Source organism: Uloborus diversus, chromosome 3, assembly GCF_026930045.1.
Source record: "Uloborus diversus isolate 005 chromosome 3, Udiv.v.3.1, whole genome shotgun sequence".
Classification (NCBI taxonomy): Eukaryota; Metazoa; Arthropoda; class Arachnida; order Araneae; family Uloboridae; genus Uloborus; species Uloborus diversus.
In genome coordinates, this window is record NC_072733.1 from 151,614,011 (window position 1) to 151,634,172 (window position 20,162).

Here is a 20,162-nt window from a genome sequence, read left to right on the forward strand (position 1 = left end):
AATAACCTGACAATGTATTTTACTGTAATCATACTCCTGAATAAACATCAAAACATATTTTATCAAAACACATTAAAACTATTTATTAATATGCAAAAAATAGTCATATTTTACGTCACAGAAGAATGGTTTCAACCTCATCTGGCAAAATTGAAAGACTGAAATTTAACATTTAAACTGCTGAAGGAACTCCTTGACCGCAAATAATCCTCGTAATACAGACTTAAGTTAAAAGCAAGCTAACTGTTTCGATCAAATTTCAAATAATATTTCATCAATTCTCGTTTTTACTGCCACAAAGCGTGCTTGATCCACTCGTTTCAGTATTTTCTCTGGTATATGTTTACATAATTTATCGTTTCCAAAATGTAAGTTTGTACAATGAAATGTTTATTGTGTGTAGATATCATGGATTACGTTTAAGTTCTAGTAAAAAGAATGCGTGATGTTGTTTTTACAAGATATGTGTGATTTTGTCACTTCTCTGGCGTCACTCCTCTGGCATTTTTTGTACCACTGAGAACATATATTCATCTTACGATTATAAAGTTTTATTTATTTATTAATCTATTTATTTTGTTCTCTCTAGTTTCTCATTCGAACTCATATATCATGACTTTAGATAAAGATTACTTTAACGAAATATTAAAAATGATCCGGATAAAAATTCTGAATTAAATGAGATAAAAAAACGGAAATATTATATAAAAAAAGGAAAAGGGACAAAAATTAAGGGAATAACATAGATAACTCTGCTGATAGTGTCACTCCCCTGACAACATTTCTCCCTGGTGCTTATAAAACTAAAAAAAAGGTCAAAAATCTTCTGGTTTTCATCTGCACAAACTCAAACATAACGGTAACTAGTGAAATAATGAATATTAAACTAAACAGATGACCTTTTTCTTTGGGGACACAAAAAAAAAATCATTTACCCTATATTCACAGCGAAAATACAATCCTAGCTCTAATCTTTGTGCACGCACACAGTTGTTTCGCACTACAGTAGTATTTCTACATGACAGGTGTATATACATACTCGCTCAGAATTGCTGACACCCACCTTTCCATTCTGTGCGGCTATCGAATTCTTTAGCGCGTTTAACAAATTCTGAAGCAATGATCTCTAGTGTACTACAATTACGTTTCTGTCCCTACATTACGGTATCATTCCCATTTGTTTATTAGCAAAATACCCTGTCTGGAAGCATGGGCGCCCATATAGCGGTGAAGGGGGGGGGGGGGGGGGCTCGAGCCCGCCCCCCCTTAGAAATTAGAACTTTTTGCTTTTAGTACTTTTTTCTTTACAAAAATGTAAAAGCATTTCTTCTCCAGCCATAAATGAATAAGTTATAGAAAATGTCAAATTTTAATGACTCAATTCTGCTTTTATGTGGAGATATCCTGCTAAATCATGGTTAAAATATCTGAGCCCCCCCCCCCCCTTACAATTTCGCATATGGGTGCCCATGTCTGGAAGTTTATTCACAACCAAGCAAATTAGCAGACATATGTTTTTTTGCCTGACTACACTTGCACGTGTTGTGAAGGGTGCGTCAGTATTCACCATCAGGCTGTTTTTACTGTAGATCTTTTTTGACAGAAAAAATTCCTTCGTCCTAAAAAATTGAGCTTTAGCTATCCGAGGAAACTTGTCTAACTCAGGATAAAAGAAAGATCCAGCCGTATGATCAGGCGTTCGAGACCGGATAGGCACAATATTAGATCGAGGTTCTGTGACCCACTTTGGAGAATTGAATGTGTAACCGGAGTCAGTTCCACCATCCAATCTTTCCCATTTGTTTATTAGCAAACTACCCTGTCTGGAAGTTTATTCTCAACTAAGCAAATTAGCGGACAGATTTTTTTTACCTGACTATACTTGCACGTGTTGTGAAGGGTGCGTCAGAATTCACCATCAGGCTATTTTTACTGTAGATCTTTTTTGATACAAAAAATTCCTTCGTCTTAAAAAATCGAGCTTTAGCTATCCGAGGAAGCCTGTCTAGCTCAGGATAAAAGAAAGATCCAGCCGGATGATCAGGCGTTCGAGACCGGATAGGCACAATATTAGATCGAGGTTCTGTGGCCCACTTTGGAGAAGTGAATGTGTAACCAGAGTCGGTTCCACCATCCAATGGTCCTAAGTTAAGTGTAACAGCATCCATCCATCGACCATCCCTGCACAAATCGAAACTATCTACTCCAATAAACCAGTCAGGACTTGGTACTATACGGCATATCATTGATACCTAGAAAATAATAGAAATATCATTTCATGAGCAGTTACATGAAATAGAGTTTTTTTTTCACACATAGCTCTTACTTATCTATTTAATAATGGCATATGCTTAGAGTAGGGTAGACCGAGGCACGTTTACGCATGGGGCACATTCACGCAGTGCCCTTTTTTCAAAACGAGTTATAAATGGAGAGTTAACAGTCGTACCAGATTGATGCTACTCCCTAGCAAATATTCTCACAATTTTTTGAGCATCAGTCGAGCTTCGGTTTAGCATGCGGATAGAAAAATCTGTTTTCTACCGAGACGAATAAATTTTGTGTTGAACGTTTTGTAGCTTATTGTGAATAAATAATACTTTGTGAAAAACAAATAAATATATAAAAAATAGCAGGATTTTATCCTTCTTTAGAGAATTGTATTTATATGGACAGAAAAGTTATTAAATTTTGTTGCACCTTAAAAATAAATCCTAATTCGCCGACGGGGCACGTTTACGCATTTTCATCGGGTTCATTTACGCACGTCCTTACTGTGTCCTACTACTCGGTCTTTCTTCTAAACGGGCCCCAGACACTTTTTTTGCTCTGTACTGTCTCAAACCTTTAGTATTTTCAGGTTATTTAGTATTGAAAATCACCATTCATTTTTAATTAAGTAACAGATTCGTATCTTATAGCTTACAAACATAGTGTTGTCTTCATGCCTGTTCAGCTTAAACTTAATACACTATTCAGTCTGTAATACATTTTCTTTACTTTAAAGATGGTAAGACATTACGTTCAAAACTCTAGCAGAACTACGTGAGACGTCAAAATAATGAAAAGGCTTATCCCCCGATAATCCAAGTATTTCCCCCACTAAGCTTTCCACATCGCCACATATGGACTACCCCAACTGAAACTATTTGAAAAAGTAGGACCAAAACTTAGGAACCAGGAAAGGATTGTGAGCATCATCTTTTTTTTTTCTAACTGATACTCCGATTATAAAGAAACCATCTGACAAGAGCAGTTAGAAGTTACAAAGAAAAAAACAAAATGGGCAGAACAAAAAAAAAGAAAAGAAAAGAAGGTGAAATTACTTTAAAATTTACAAGTTTCCATTGAAGCAGAAATAGAAGACATCAAAGAAAAAAGTATGAAACCAAAACGTGCGACAGGGAAAAAGTTAGTACACTCTGTTAAAAGGAAAAATAAATGCAAGATTTTGTTTACGAAATAGAACATTGTGCTTGCATCTATTGTTTGTAAGCATATAACCAATCGAAAAAAGGACAAGACAGTGCTCAATGTCTTAGATATCAAAACGCAGTCCCATAACAAGTATGCGAAAAGAAATACTCTATTTTTTTTTAGTAAAATCTAGCAGTAATGAAGATGACTAAATAATTTCTGTTTTTAATTAGCAATAAGCCCTATGATTTTAGCTTAGCCTATAAAATGCTCTTTAATTAATTATTTGTGATTTTCTTATTTTCAAAGTGTTTTAAGAGAAATAAAATATTTAAATTTGGTTAAATATCTATATCACTTACACCTTGGTATCATTTTTATTATGCGCAAACGTGCCCCACTCGATGCGTAAATTTGTCCCGTGCTCAGGGCAAATTTACGCAACCGACTTGGACTCAAAAAACGTTTTTTTTTACGGTTAAAAACACAAGCTGAGCAACCAATGAATGTACAAATTTTGACTTCATTACTTGCTTTATAAAACCACAATGTCTAAAATTTCCCAGGTTCAAACATGAAAATTAGAAAATTCATTGAAAAAAATCCTCGTAAACGTGTCCCGGTCTACCCTGTTAAAAAAAAAAAAAAAAAAAAAAAAAAAAAAAAAAAAAACCACTTCACTTAAGTGAAAGCTCATATAATGAAAAAATAAATCAAAATGAATAAGTGAAGTATTTCTCCATAAATACATGCAATAGTACTAGTATTGCAGTACATGCAATAGTACTGCAATAGTACTAATTCCAAACTACTTTTTGCTTAAAATAAGTAAAGCACCAATTTATAATGAAATTTTTTTTTAAATAATACAGTAAGAGGGTATTTTGTGAAACTTTAACTCAGAAAATAAAGTAAAATTAAAAATAAAGAAATGAAATATTTCTTTCTTACCACTTTTCAAGTTTAGTAAAAAAAAGAAACAAAACGTGTTTGGGCTTTGTTTTGTCATTGTGGCTGAGGGTTTTTGAATTTCACAAATTTTGTTGTTTGTGTTGAACTTTATGCTTTTAACCATTAGTACGACCTTTTATTATACCATTAGTATTTTAAGCTGTTGATATGTATATTGTTCACATGAAACTCATCTTCATTCAGTTGCAATGATAGCGACTATTGAAGTCTGAACAGCTAAGTTTCTTGGTAGCATTGAAACTGTTATATGTAGACAGGGTGTTCCGTTTTAACCTGCAAAACCTTTATTTTCGCAACCGTTAGTCTTAGATGTATACTTACAATTGCAAAAATGTTCAAAATCAGATGCAGAGTTAAGATATTGAAAGTTTGAAGTAAAAACAAAATACAAAATTTAACTTTTTATACGGGCCCCAGGTCCCCTAACTTATGTTTTTGAAAATAATCTCCAATGAAAAACAATTCCAACCCAAAAAGTTTGAAATTAATACGACCAATATTCACCGAGATATGAAACGCAGCGCTTTGTGACTTACACCACTTTTCACTCACCGTCAATAACACCTTTTGGGGGGAAATATAGCGGTTAACATGTGTTTAAAATTATATGTGTGCATACAGTGTGGTTTTTCAAATTGTTCGAGGTTTTGTATTGTGTTTTTGCGTATCACGGCATAACATTTGCATTTAGTTTTGAATGACAATAAAAAATATAAAAACAGTCAATTCGCGATAACTCGAAGTTTGATAATTTGAATATTATTATAACTCGAAGTTTTTATCAAGTTCCGCCCTTTTGTCTTTATTTCCATGCTAATTATTTTCAATATCTCGAAGTTAACATCCTTTAACTCAAAGTTTTTTCAGAGATGACTCGAGATTTATTTCAAAAGAACGAAAGGGGGAAAAAAAGAAAGGAATTTGTTGTACTGTACTGTTTACACTTTGACATGTTACTGGACTACGAATTTGCTTTTAAGCTTTCAAGTCAACTGATTGTACCTTTATTTAAAGGCGGACCTAAGTTAAGATGCGTTCCCCTTCATTCTTTAGTTCAATCATTTGCTGATAAGTTCCTGAGAGACAGAGTGAGTTTTCTTTACTATTAAAGATGTCTAAGAAAATACACTCTGTCAATGATATTAAAAGAATCCTTTCGTGAAATAGAATCAGCTCTATTCAAATGGTTCCAGCAGTATCGAAATCAAAACCGTGCTTTTGATTTTTTTTTCTCAATATTTGTTATTAAACTGTGCAGATTTTGCTTAAAAACTTTTAAGTTCTGTAACTTCCGATAAGTTCGTTGGTCCCTTTAGATTCAAATTATCGTGAATTGACTGTACTTTGTTTTTTTTTTTATTTCGACAACCTGTCATTCTTCTGAAAGGGCGATAAGTTCCAATCTCATCTTCTGTATGGTCCCTTAAAACTTTTAACTGGAATATCTCCTTGAGTTTTGGTCGCACAAAAGTCAAGTTTTTTGTGCCAGTATTAGTTTTCAATGGAGATTATTTCTCTAAATATTAGTTAGGGGAACTGGGGCCGTATAAAAAGTTAAATTTTGCAATTTTTTACTCAGTTTTATTTTTGCTTCAAATTTTCAATATCTTAACTCTGCATCTGATTTTGAACATTTTTGCAATTGGAAGTATGCATCTAAGACTAACGTTTGCGAAAATAAAGGTGTTGCAGGTTAAAACAGAACACCCTGTCTAGTACATGTATATACTGTTTACATAAAAATGTCTTGTTTTAACAAATTAAATACAATCAAAAAAGAAAATGCATGAGCACCAATGCATTTTAATCAATACAATTTTTGTAAATAAACGAGGAATTGTAAGTATACTACATTTAACTTAATACGTGTATCACAAAAAATATTCAGATTTCAATTGACTTTAATTTCAGTCAAAATCATAATAACATTCCCCCCCCCCTTTTGGTTTTAACTTTTAGAATTATTTCTGCGCTTGTCGTTTAAAATTAACTCCAAATTTTTCCGGCGCATTCAATGATTTTACTTCTACTTTTACTTTATTTCAAGCTAATCTTTCAATTTTGTAACGTTTCTTCACGCTCCGGATTCGTCACACAAATTTCTAAACTTCTGCCTTCTTCTATAAGAATATTGCTCCACATCTTTTTTCAAAATCAATAAAGTTGTATATATGTGCTTCATTTTTAAATTTGAAAAGTTTATTTTCTTCAAATTCTTTTTCTTTCTATGTAAGTACAATTTTAACTCTAAACAAAAGGTTTTTCTGTTGTAAAGCATGTTTTATTGCAATTTTCAGAATCTATTGATGAACCAAAAGCACCTTGCACACAAAGTATTCAACAGAAAATTCCCATAAATTTACTTCATCCTGTCTTCTTTCCTCTAAACATCCAAATTATTCAATTGCTATTGAATGAAACATTATCCTGCATTAAAATATCAACATTATTTCATTATTTTCTTTTGCAAAAAAAAAAAAAAATAATATACATATAAATTGGGAAAGCGAAGAAATTAAATGCATAAAACTTAATAATAGCATCACCAACTGGTTCTAATTCTATCAAAGCAAGAATCAGCACTTCCCATCTTACAGAACAGGTGCAAGTCTGAACTTTATAAATATCTAGTAAAAAGACAAGAAACTTGAGCAAAAGGGTCTGACAGTGCCGCTGAAATTATTAAGGGAAATATTAAAACGCATCCAAGAATAACAGACTGTCTAAGCAGGTACTTTTATGAGCCTTAAGTGTCGCAATGTTTTAATTCTCTCATTTCCCCATCAGAATATATAAATGTTCCAGTAGTAAAAGCTTTTAAGATGATACAATAAATTAAACACACTGTTATAACAAGAAGTCGAGTTTTCTGCTTATCTCAAGGTTAAAATTTCTCCAACTTCGTTTTAAGTTCTGGAAGTAAGTATAGATATATAAGGTTAATTAATATTCCTTCCGAAGTTTCTTCATTTAATAAGTGTTTATTTCCTGTAAAAGCAAAGATTCTCTTTGAAGATATTGAACATTTTAAACCTAGTTCTTGCCCATTATTTGAAAACTGAATTGTTTTCCAAAATAATAAATATCACAGAAGCATGCATTATTTGTTTTTACGTTTTTGATAGAAAATGCATACATATCATGCATATTATTTCTCAAAGATGTTTTTTTTTTCTCGAAGGTCATAAATTTTTTCAAACTTTACCAAACTTCATAAGTAAGGTCTCATTTTAACGTTTTTCTTCATCGCTTTCGGTGAAAAATAAACAGACAATTCACATTTTTGATGTTTTGTAGTAAAGACTGATTTATTATTTTATATTACGCATTGCTGTAATGTATAGCATCACAAAATAAAGGCTCCATTGGTTCAGTTGAGTGCATCGTCGTTTAAATAATGCAAAGGTTGGTAGTTCGAATCCCCATGGATCAAAATATGTCGCTTTAATGATATATTTCCTCCAGCAGAATTCTGATTCAAATCTCCATGAATATATAATTTTAACCCATTGCAAAACTCTGAACACAGTTCTATTGCTATTAAAATCGAGAAACGAAACATTAACTTTAGCATAGTAAATCGCAGTATAACTTTTTAAAAAGATTTCAGAAAAGATGCATCGACGTCAATTTGTTGCGTTACTTCATTAAACTTTGCTTTACTGCATGGCACCTTGAGATGGTAATTCGCAATATCATACGTATATTCTTCCTCAGGAAAGTTTTATTTGGGTACGCCGAAACTTACATAATACTTCCTTAAACTTCATTAACAGGCCCCTCCGTTAGAAGAGTCGGAGAGGGGGGGGGGTCAACTGTCCCTTCTGGCTTTGCCAATCAATGTGAGTTGTTTTTGTTGCTTTCCGGTAAAACTTGTATAGAATATACAACACTCTTTAACCCACAGCGAGTTATACATAAATGTGCGTGCAAATCTCTACTAGATAGATCTTTGCAAGTAGTAGAATTAAGCGAATCTCTAAGTCTATGTGTACTTGGCGAACGACTAGAAAATTTGACCCGTATTTGTAAAAATTTCATGTAAAAACACTGCAGAATAATGCATAATAGTATGCGTTAAAGATCCGCTTTGTTGTTTTTTGCTTGACTTTAAACCGAACTTTGATAGGGGATTGATCGAGATTGAATTGGAAACATCCTTTCACCTTTTCCGACTAAGACTTTTTTATTTTATTTTTGAAGTAGTAAGAGAGCCGTGAAAGATTTTAGTCCAAGTTTATTCGATGAATATACAGTTACTTCAAACTGAATAAAAATGTTAAGAAAACATTAATGTATTTAGCAGTAAGTATAGTGTATTTAATCCTAAGCCAGGGTTAAGGCTGAACCACATCCAATATACCAGACAGCCTGGTTATCATTGGGCTGTCTGATAAATTGCATGTGGTACATTGCAACATTAATGTAGTTTTTCCAAATAAGTAACTAGTGAATAAAACATTTAAGTATTACTCATTGTCTTAAGACCTTACTGTTAGTGGTAGAGGAAAGTGGGCCAAAGTGAAATAGCGGTTAAAAGTGAAGTGGTAAAATATTTTACAGTTTGCACTAACAACGCCACTTATTTGGCAATATTTTAACTATGCTGCCGTGCTAAGCGCAAAAGTCGTATCTGCTGCCAAAATGAGATATTGCCGTTTAAAGCTTTGCGCCTCCATGTATTTGATTCGGATGCAACGTTTTTAGAATTTTTTAAAAAATATTTCCCTTTGACAAATGACCATAAAACATTGTATTTAGGTGAAATATATGACAAAGAACCACTTGGTGACAGTCAGTTTTGATAAGAAGTGCAGATACCACTTTTGTGCTTAGCACGGCAGTAGGCTACTAAACATGCAGTTGATTTCAGTCAAAAAATAGATACCTCGAATGATCAAAGTAGTGTATTGTACCTAATGCAAGTCTTTTTCAAAATTTGACATTCAAATTGCAATATTTTATTGTACATCAAAAATAGTTTTTGTCATTAAAAATGATAAGGTTTTGTTTTTAACATTTTAAATATTAATTGAGATCTACTAATGTCAGTGCAGTGATTACTTGTTTGACGTTAGGTCCTGTTTTTATAAATAATATACTTTGCCAAGTGCATGCGCGCAAATTGAAATAGTTTAATTTATTTATTCATTTAGTCATTTTTTAAATCAGTTATGCATTTATTCTTTAACTCATTCATTCATCCTTCATTTATTCACTAACTTATTTGCTTAATCAACTATTTTATTCAATCTTATATCAATTTACTTATTGTTTCATTACTTCATTAATGAATTAATTTACACATTTACTTATTCATTCATATGAAGAAAAATATTTTTCATAATCAAGTAGAAGGCATTTCTGTACAAAATATTGTTGTTATCACTTTACCAATTGCATGTAGCAATGTGATAATTTTCTACTCTTGTTAGGAGGTACAAACTTACTGCTAAAAATTAAAAATCACATTTCAATAAAAGTTATTTCCTTATATAAAATATATTGTTATTTCCTTATTTTCGAAACATATCTCTTATTTTCTCGTTTTTCATTTTGAAAAATGAAGTTCATTTTAAAAGTTTCACTTTGCCCCACATTCCCCTACTAAGGACTCGACATCAACAATAAAATATTGAATGCTTTAAAACATTGATGCTCTGCATTAAAATATCGATAATCATACATATCGCTCAGAAAATGCCGTAGGCTTAAAACATTGATTTGTAAAAAAAATGTATGATTAAACCTCGACCGTTGCTCCCATGAGGGTTTAATTTATTTAACTTATACATTCACACAGGTCCATGTTTGCTAACACAAAGGTTCGGTTGGGTTCAAAGGAAGCATGGGGTAGATGGAAACGAACTCTATTGCCTCACTTGTGATAATTTTTGAAACTAAACCGTTGGTGAGTGAGGGCTAAATAACATATATTAGAGATTCTGAAAGTTCCGCGTGCTTCCAAACAATGGACTCCATTCAACTGACGTCACTGCGGGTACTGAACGTTATTGTGGGTACTGTAGCAGAGGAAAATCAGATTCTGTGGCGTCAATTTGCATATGCATTTTTTTGGCTTATAAACTCTTTTTTTTCTATTCAAAAAAGAGGTCTTTTGATAGTTTTTAACTTAGAAATGTTGTAAATAATCGATTCATTTGGTACGAAATACTCTCTTCATAATCGTATTTTCGTGATTTTAAGCCTCTTGCTTCCTCATCAGAAACGTGGTGAAAACTAACATTATCTTTTTATTTTTCCCTTTTCTCAGCATTTTTCATGCAGTCATAAGTTTGCATAAGCTCTACGCCAGTGGCGTGATTAGCATGGGTGACACCCGTGGTGTCACCCCCCCCCCCAAAAAAAAAAACGTAAAAAATAAAAACTTTAATAATTGAAAACGTGAAATTAATACAATTTTCAGAAACAACTACATTTGAGACTTGATAACGAAATTTTAAATTGGCTAATATACAAAAGATGAATAAACACAATGAACGTTTTTTATATAACATGCCATAGACGCATGTCTGCACGGTCGTCGCGAGGTAAAAAAAAAATAAGGGAGTGACATTGATGGTCCTTTTAATTATTTAAAACGTTTCTCAAACACCGGGAAAGATAATGTGTTTCAATTTTTGGAAGAGGAAGTCACTACTAGGTCTAAAAATTGACAATATGAATCCAATTCCACTTTGGGTGTCACTTCCCAGATGGATGATCACTGGGACGGACCACTGTCCCCCCCCCCCCCCCCTCCGTAGCGACGCCACTATTAAGTCCAGTAATCATTAAATAAAACGATTTCCTACAGCAATACTAACACTGCATACTGTACCAAAACACCTGCAGACGAACAGCTGAAGGGTCCGTTGACAAACCGTGAATATGGTTCATTGTACAGGTTTCATCGTTGTTTGGAAATAATGTTGTGAAAAATGTTGCTTTTAAAGTTTAGTGATCTTACATTTTTCTCTCCAGCAGATCTATAAATACAAAACAACTGGTTTCAGTTTTTATTTGTCAGGTGGAAGGTTACAACAAGCATTTGTGTAATATTTTCACCTTCCCAGCTATTTTTGATGTGCTACTTAGATATTTCTACTTACGACAGTGCTCTGAGGTAAGAGGAAACCACTAAGGTTTTCACTCTTCCTACTCTTTTGGAAAATAAAATGTTGATGTTAATTAGACTTTTGTATATATTTTACGTAAATTCAGCTCATAATGTAGTGTTTTGTGTGATTTTTCGTTTTAAATGATTGCAGATTACATTTGGGGGATTCAGCAAGTTGCATACTACCTATGGGCCACGAATTAAGTACCGTTGGTGTAGAACTTCTTAAGCTTCTAAACTGATCGTATATGGTGCAATTATCTACCTACATCAACTTCATGGGGAAATTACCCCCCCCCCTTCAAGTCTCTGGGGTAAAATTAAACATGATTTCATTCGCTAACATGCAGTCATACAATCAAATTTCTCATACCCAGTTACTCTCAGAGACTGTATAGTCTTCAACACGATGGGCGCAATTTTATGTCTCAATTTATCCAAAATAAAAGGGAGGACCTAAAGTTGAAACGTAGAAATTATGTTTCCTTTTACCTCAACAGACCCTAACTAAAATTTTGGAGGCGTCAAAACAAAGGAGGTTAAAATAAATAAATAAACAAAAATAAAGTGAAATAAAAAAAGTATGAGAACAATAAAAAAAAACCTTTATTTTTATATTGAATAACAAACAACAAGTAGGATTTGCTGTTCAAACTAAAAAATACGATAGTTTGCCTAAATGTGAATATTTGAATACATTTGAAATATGTTACGTTTTAGCATGTTAGAAAGTATGAAAAACTGCGGGAAAGTTATTGTTACTATTATTAATATTATTTTATTAATTTCTTTATTGATTGTTATACTTTGGACTCCAATATTAACAGTTTTTTTAAGGTGCTTTTTTCATTAAGAAAATAAAGCACCGGCAAAGTTAAATCTTTAAGCACAAAGCGCGTTGATGCTAAACAATAATGATAACTCCAAATAAATAAATGCGTAAAAAGTCGGTAAGTGGAACGCACACAACTTTTTATAGAGTATTCACTTTTACATTGATGAAGAAGCTAAATCAATGTAATTTTATTCAACGTAAATGTATTCATCTTGAAATAGCTAATTTCTGCATTTTCTTGGTTATTTTTTTTCGTCGCCTAAGCACCACAACTCCAAAAAGGCTTATTGATGCATGCGCTTAAAATTGTCTGCTTTAAACGGAAATTTACTACTCATAAATTACGTACAGAGATTTCAGCCATTATTAAAAGTGTTCATTGCAGTAAATTGTGAAAATATTGCCAAATAAAAACACATTTATGCTAGACAGCCGTATGTAGGAAGTGTTCTCAGAAAGTAAGTTGTTTCGAAAAAAAAAAGTAAAGAGGTTTTTTTTCGAGCTAATTTTATTTTTACATGAAAGAGCATATACTTAAACTATTTTTAAACACAGGTTTTGCAAATGCTCAAATACCTTTCGCATCAGTTTACCAGTTTTTCCTCACTTTCTTTTTCGAAATTTCCGCTAAGAACGATAGTCAGAACTCTACTGCATTTTGCAGAAAGTTGTCTGAAAGCATCGTCATTGTGAAGTGTCTATTCTCGCGGATTTGTTTTGTCAACTTCCAAACCTGATCATCACTGACAACAGAAGACGTCAATGATGTAACGCTCCAAATCTTCTCCTAGCCGTTTCTTCGAACTTCGTTAGCATGCTAACCCACTTTCTCACCAGACCATTCTATCCTTCAACGTCTCTTCACCCTACAGATCTATAACTTAACAATAAATTTCAGTCGGTTTCATTCTTTGCGTTTAAAAATCGAATCTCAATCAACGGGTTCAATAGTTGTCTTAAAAATTTTACAAGCTTAAAACACAATATAGAGCACCAAAATGATGTCAGTTGACAGCCAGGGAACAAGGAAGACTGGTGTTCTTGTGCGGAGCACCGACAGAAGCTTTGCGACAGCGGTATAATGATACAGAACTTAATTTCAGAAAACAACTCGTATATCAATGTTTTCGCTGCAAAAGAGAGGTACTTTTCTTGGTTAAAGAACAACATAATTGGAAATAACACTCAAGGACCCATGTTCTCTTTGCTGTTGAGTCCAGGTTATGTTTAATTTCTGATTCTTTTTCCGATTCCCCTTCCCTTCTTTTAACATTTGAAGGAATAAGAAACGCGAAATCATCCATCAAACATTACATAATGAGGTCGTCTTGGTAATACTATTATGATGGTTTCATGGAGTAGGGAGGAATAACGATGGTAAATAATATATGCCTTTTTATGTTTTTTACTATGGCTCTGTGAATACCAATTGCGCGCCAGCCACAAATGTTACAAAGTCCCTCCAGAATGAGAGACTCCCCTTCAAAACAGAAAAATCCATTAAACACCCCATTAAACTTTCTAACTCGCAATTTATGCCATGGTCCCGCCACGTGAGATACACCTGATACATACCGTAAAATGGTCCAAATATGGGCCACTTTTCGATGTTTTCAATGAAAATTCGGTGCATATCTTTGATTTAGAAATTTACGGACTTTAGCAATGGTAGCCATACACCTCGTCTTTCGAATGAAATGTTTAAAAAAGAAGAGGAAGATTAATTGTTTCTACGTGGCTCATAGTTGTACCCCTACTGGGTACAACTACGGGCCACCTCATTTTAACCTAGAAAACACAGTGAAAACTTGATCTGGCCTATCGTTGTCTGAGACTACATGTTGTCCTCTGCTTGAAACTGTATAACGAATTTTTTTATTCCATTATTTACCTTTTTGTCTTCATTTTCTTAAGACTTCATCATCACTTGTCGTTTTGAGTGATTAATAAAGTTCAACATGGTAAACGTAGATAACGTTCTTTATTATCTGCCTAGGTTTTGACATAGAAACATTTGAAAACTAGAAAAGTCTCTCCAACTAAAGGCTAGGTATCTATACATAGGTCTCAGAAAATACGTAGGTCTGACAAATTTTAAACGAGATCAAAAAAAATAAAAAATTGAAAACTAAAATGCGAAATCATATTTCTTATTCTAAATCTCATCAAAATAAATAATTTTTAAAATTATCTCAGTTTGTATTTGGTCCGGCGTTCAGTCAGCACCTTTTTCAAAAACTCCTAGTACGGGCGATAGGGCGACCCCCAAGCCTGCTTCTTTCTTTTCTTGCCATTATTTACAATAAATAACAGAAAATGTGACGAAAGCATCCCTACAGAGAAGAAAATGAAGCTCTAAGCCACTAAAAACCGTGAAAAATAGGTGGTCCATTGTTGTACCCCAACATTCCCATTTTCGATAAATGTTGAGAGCTTGTGAAAACTACGAAACAGTTTAAGTCAACAAGCGGCTTAATTCATAACTGACTAATTAGTAAAGGAAATCTGAACTTACCAGATCTTGGAAAACAGTTTTAGTGGTCTGCCCAAAGGAGACTCTTCCACGAGTGAGTCGAATCACGCACTAAGAACGACTAAATTATCTGAGACATACAATGGCAATCTCTGATGAAGCGCCTTTAAAAATGGTTACACTACCTGGTGATTTTTTTTTTTTTTTGGAGCTCGTAAGTTCGAAAAATAGACCACTAGAGAGCAAAATCATCGCCATGGCAACAGTGGCCCATTGTTGCCCCCTTGGCACAAAGTTCTACCGTTTTACGGTAAATGCCCAGAAGACCGCGTTGTTTGAAGAGTGGAGTTAAATTCCTCCAAGCTATGCTCAACAACTATTTAAAGCGTTAAATCACATTGTGATATCATGCAAAATTCAAAAGCCTCATAATTTTGAGTTATTTTTTTATTTTTCAAAAATGTTCATGCAATGCTTAAAATGTATGAAATGAAGAATAACGCACGCGTAAGGTATGATGTTCATTTCAGGTACAGTCGAGTCCCGACTTACGCGAGGGATGCGTTCCAAGACTTCTCGCGTAAGTCGAAATTTCGCGTTGTGGAAAAATATGTGCATACAATTTTTTTAAAGCATATCAAATACTTGCACCCCTCAAACTGCTTTAAGGCATTCCTTAACCATACACTACACTTTCTTGTATAAAGAACTGAACTTTTACTGTATTTAAAAAATAAAAAAACTGTTATTTAACATGAAATACTTTAAGACTCACAAAATGAATAACTAATGGGAATGAACGACATAAAATAAAACAACACAGTACGCACAGCATGTAGTAAAATTAAAATGATGCACTATAATAGTACTGTACAGTAGATACCGCGATGATTGCTTCCCCTTTTCTTTTACAACGTTTCAATTTGTGGCAACATCTCCTCTTCCTGATCTTTTTATTAATCCACACTAGAAGAGCAGCTTTCATTTTCATAATACTTACCTTGCTAGACTGCTCTGCAAGCTTCAATATTGAAACTAAGTTCTGAAGATTTACGGATGTCTTTTTGTTTTGACTTTTAATTGTACGTATTGAAGATTCACCCATACTTATTGTCCCGCTACCGTCGACGTTTTGTAGTTGTTCAAGCATATCGAAACTCTTAGCCTTTATTAAATTCTTTTATCAGAAGCTTTCTTTTTCTTCCCATCTTCACAAACTTTAGATGAAGGTGACACTAAGGTGCCATTATATTTCATCAACTTTTATATTTAGAATGGAAAAAAATAAAGAAATGAAAGATGCTGAATGGTTATTTGATACACTAGACTAGTTTAGTGTGGGAACTTTGGCTGTCAGCGATGCTTTAAGGGATGTAATAACATTCACGAAATCAATATTTAGTAGCCAATAACGAAGCTGATACTTCTTTCCAAAAAAGTTTGTGTTGTGGGCGAAAAATTTGCGTTAGCTCTAAAATTCGTTACTTGTGAAAAATTTGCGTTAAAGTCATTTCGCGTAAGTCGAATCGCGTTGTAGCGGGAGTCGACTGTAATAGAAACATTTCTTCCAGTTTTGTGATACCAAAATGACTGTTCAATTTAATTGTCTAAGAAACTGTATCAGTGACTAAAACCAAGCAACCTTTCCGAGACACTTTTTCACTTGGTTTGAGGCACACTTGCTTGCATGAGAGACAGCAAATTAACGCCAGAATGTCTAGAAAGATCGAGACTTTCGCTGCTTTCAAGGCAGACAACTTTTCAAGAGCAAGAGATAAAAATAAAAAGTCGCCTACGTTAGACACCACGCTATGCGTAATTCAATCGTTATTCATTCATGGTTTTCCTTTCTTCTGCGCGCGCATCAGTGATCCGACGTGAGTTGCGCGCGGCAGGCATGCCTTTAGCCGAAACATCTGTTTCAAGTTTCGTAGTTGTAAACTGGATAGTATGAAATATAACGTTATAAAATAATCAGAAAGCAAATCACGTTCTTGAAGAGAACTTTTACATGTTTTCTTAAAAAATGCGTATTTCCGAGTATAGTAAATGAATCACTAATTGAAGAAACATTTTCTTTTTTTTTTTCTCGAAAAAGATCCTATGCATTTATCGAAAAAAAAGACCGCCAAGAAGTGCATATAGTCTATATGTACATAGATATTTTTATACGTATATATATATATATATATATATATAGAATCATCCAAATGATTTTATCTCAGTCCCAAACAAATACGCGGTAGATGTCCCTACTGTGTTTCAAATCGGCATGAAATTTACTTTGCCAAAGGCCTTTTTGCTTTTACCAAAATCAAATGAAAAAAATCATTTATGTTTTTCCAATTAAATTTAGATTCTTTCAAAGTTTGCCAATTCCAAAAATATGTGTCTCACTGTTCCCACTTACCAGGGGAACAGTGAGATAAAATTTCAGTTCGTTTTCTTTTTTTTTTCTCGTTTTCGTAAATTCGTAGTTCTTTTATGTTCCCCTTTTATAACACCTATTACAATTACAAATAGTGTGCCATTTGAAATAATTTTATTTCTGTGTTTTTTAATGATAAAAAATGTAATTGAATTTTCGTGTGCCCACTTTTCCTGTACTACATAGAATAAATATTGCTGGATAGATGGCGCTAATAGCAGAGTAAATATTTCACCATTTCACTACGTAACACTATTTCATTTTACCCCACATTCCCCTACTAATAGGTTCAAACTTTTGTGTCAAAAAATGAAGAAAAAGAAAGTTCGTTTTTTTTTTAAATGATAAATTCAGATGGTTAGCATGTTAAGCACGATTTCATTCTAGATTGAGGCGATTAGTATCGAATCCAGCTTTGAAAAAACAAAAAACCTCTTTGTTGATATAAGTGTTCGATTTTATTGAGCTGGATGCTCGCTCAATCACTTTAGTGGATACTATCACCGTATCACCAATTGATTTTGGTGATAGTATCCACCAAAAAGTATCAAATTATAAAATAAAACATCTTATGAAAATTTACCAATAGAGCTGGTTTTAATAATAAGCTCCTAATATAATTCAAATTCCTTAGATATTAAGCTATTTTTAAAGTAGTTTGATATAGGAAGAGATGGGGTTAAATGTGTAGATGAATTCTTACCTTCGAATGAGACGCATCAACAAAAAACTTTGTTTCCGTTGATCCAACCCCTTTTGTTATAGGTGGTGCGAAGAATTCTGTTAAAATTCCTCTTTTTTGGTCAGCCCCTTCACGAATGAGCATTTCAGCTTTTCCTGTTTCTACAAACATCTTCACTGAATCTGATGCTATTTTACCAAGTTTCCATAGGACACCACTTGAGTTGTGACTGCGACCTGAGGAAAAAAAAAGGAAATGGGCAAATAAATAAATAAATAAATAAAACGAAATTATTGAGCAGATTTCAACCCCCCCCCCCTTCTTTCTTTACCTCGTAAAAAATATTTTTAAGTTTTTATATCAAAAATGAGGATAAAATAATATTCTTTCACTAGAATTGAAATATTTTTAGGGATTAGTACATTTTTCATATAATCATGGTTGTTCGGAAATCAGAAGTTTGTAAAATCCACGATCCACTTTACTATGCATTCATTTACCATGATTTATTAATAAACCCTTATTTTGGTTGCGGTTTTCTTCCTTTTTGTGGTTACATAGTTCATTCTCTTTTTGAAACACATGCACTGTCAAAAATGAAACGCTCAATTTTAACGATTCGGCAATCCTAAAGCACTATTTCGTTATTTTCTACGATCCTTTCGTCACCGAATCACGTGATATTTGACGAAACCAGAAATCTCGAATTTTTCACGAAATAATTTCGTCCCGATTTCCTCACATTGCAGTGCATTCTGGGATTTTTCGTTTCAGTCTTGTACTTGCTCGTTAAATTATTTTACGGCAGTTATTCTAAAGGATTCATAAAAAAGGTTAGTATTTATTAAAATTTGTATGTGCAATGTGCCTTCTTTTATGTATTGTTACATTTTTGTTTAGTGTTGTTTTTATTGTTGTATTTAAAACACATTAAAATTGAAAACGATCTTTTGGATTTGGTTTGGAATTCTGTATAAACTAACTTTGAGTCACCTCCACATTAGGCTTAACTAGCGTTATTTTTTATTTGCAAATCAAAATGTGTGTTTGTTGATATTTGTCTTCGAAAACGTACTTCCTTTGTTTCCGTTAGACAATTGACAAAGATGACCAAACCATTTTTACGAATTTAAACTTACATAAAAAATTCCACCGTAGCTACAGCAACGCAGATAATAAATACAGCGCCTTGATAAATAGCATAGAACTTTGAAGATTTTAATTTCAACGTTGAATATGTTACATAGTTATGTGTTTTCATTCTTCTTCATGAATTATACTAATATAATTCTGGTGAACGAAGTGTTTTTGTTTAATAATTCAAAATTTTTTTACTCTGCATTTTTATTTTCTTAAACAAATATACCGCCCCCACCCCCTCTCTAAGTATTGGTATTTTTTTCTTCTTCTACTCTACATGTAATATTTTATTCAATACAATAATAGTTTATACAGTAGCTCTCTCCCAAAAGTGTACGTAACACTTATCATTTTCAATGAAATATTGCTCTACCCATTAGGTAAGATTAATATTTTGGAATGGTTGAACAATAGATCTTCTATAGTTAATTCTTAACAAAACTACATGAAATATTTTAATAGCAAAATAAAACATGATTTTGAAGAAATTAATAATCAAAAAGTATTAAGAACTTTATCTCATAAAAGTGTTCATAAAAAATATGTTTTAATAATTGCTTAGCAACCTTTTAAACAAGCCCATAAAAATCGAGGAAAAAAAGCGCTTAATGCAATTAAAAATAAATGCAAACTGGCTATCAGCTCATGGTTCGGAAAAGATACCCCCCCCCCCTTTTTTTGTTAGGCTCGTTGACCGGACTTATTAAAGTCGCACCCCATGTTGTTTATGTAATGTCATTCCCTTCTGCAGCTGTCTCCTGTTTATTTTGTATCAATACTTCATTATTTGTTGAGTCTGTTTCTTTCTTTTTTCTTTTGAATGGTTTTACTTACAAAATAAAACATGAAGTAAAGTAAGTATTAATTTAATACAAAGCATTTTAAGTTACAAAGAAAATATTAATTTCCATAAAGAACTATATCTTTGTGCTTTGCAGCTAAATATTTTCAATATTTTTTCAATTTTTCCCAAATTTAAAATAAGTTATTGAAGGTAACCTTGATTTTAAAATAAAGGTAAGTTAGCAGCATGTTTGAAAATAATAACAATTATAAAGCGTTCTTTGTTGTTTATTTTCACATTTAGTACGCTAA

The 20,162-nt window shown here is 32.9% G+C and overlaps 1 protein-coding gene across 1 annotated transcript in view; it reads right to left on the bottom strand.

Moving 5' to 3' along the window:
* The window catches only part of LOC129218551 (spondin-2-like), a 66,718-nt gene that overhangs the window by 14,249 nt on the left and 32,307 nt on the right, over nt 1-20,162 (bottom strand). The window contains exons 2-3 of the mRNA XM_054852855.1: nt 17,949-18,163; nt 1,873-2,252 (exon numbers count right to left, since the gene is read on the bottom strand). Of these exons, the coding sequence (XP_054708830.1) occupies nt 1,873-2,252; nt 17,949-18,163 (595 nt within the window). The remainder of the gene's footprint in view (nt 1-1,872; nt 2,253-17,948; nt 18,164-20,162) is intronic.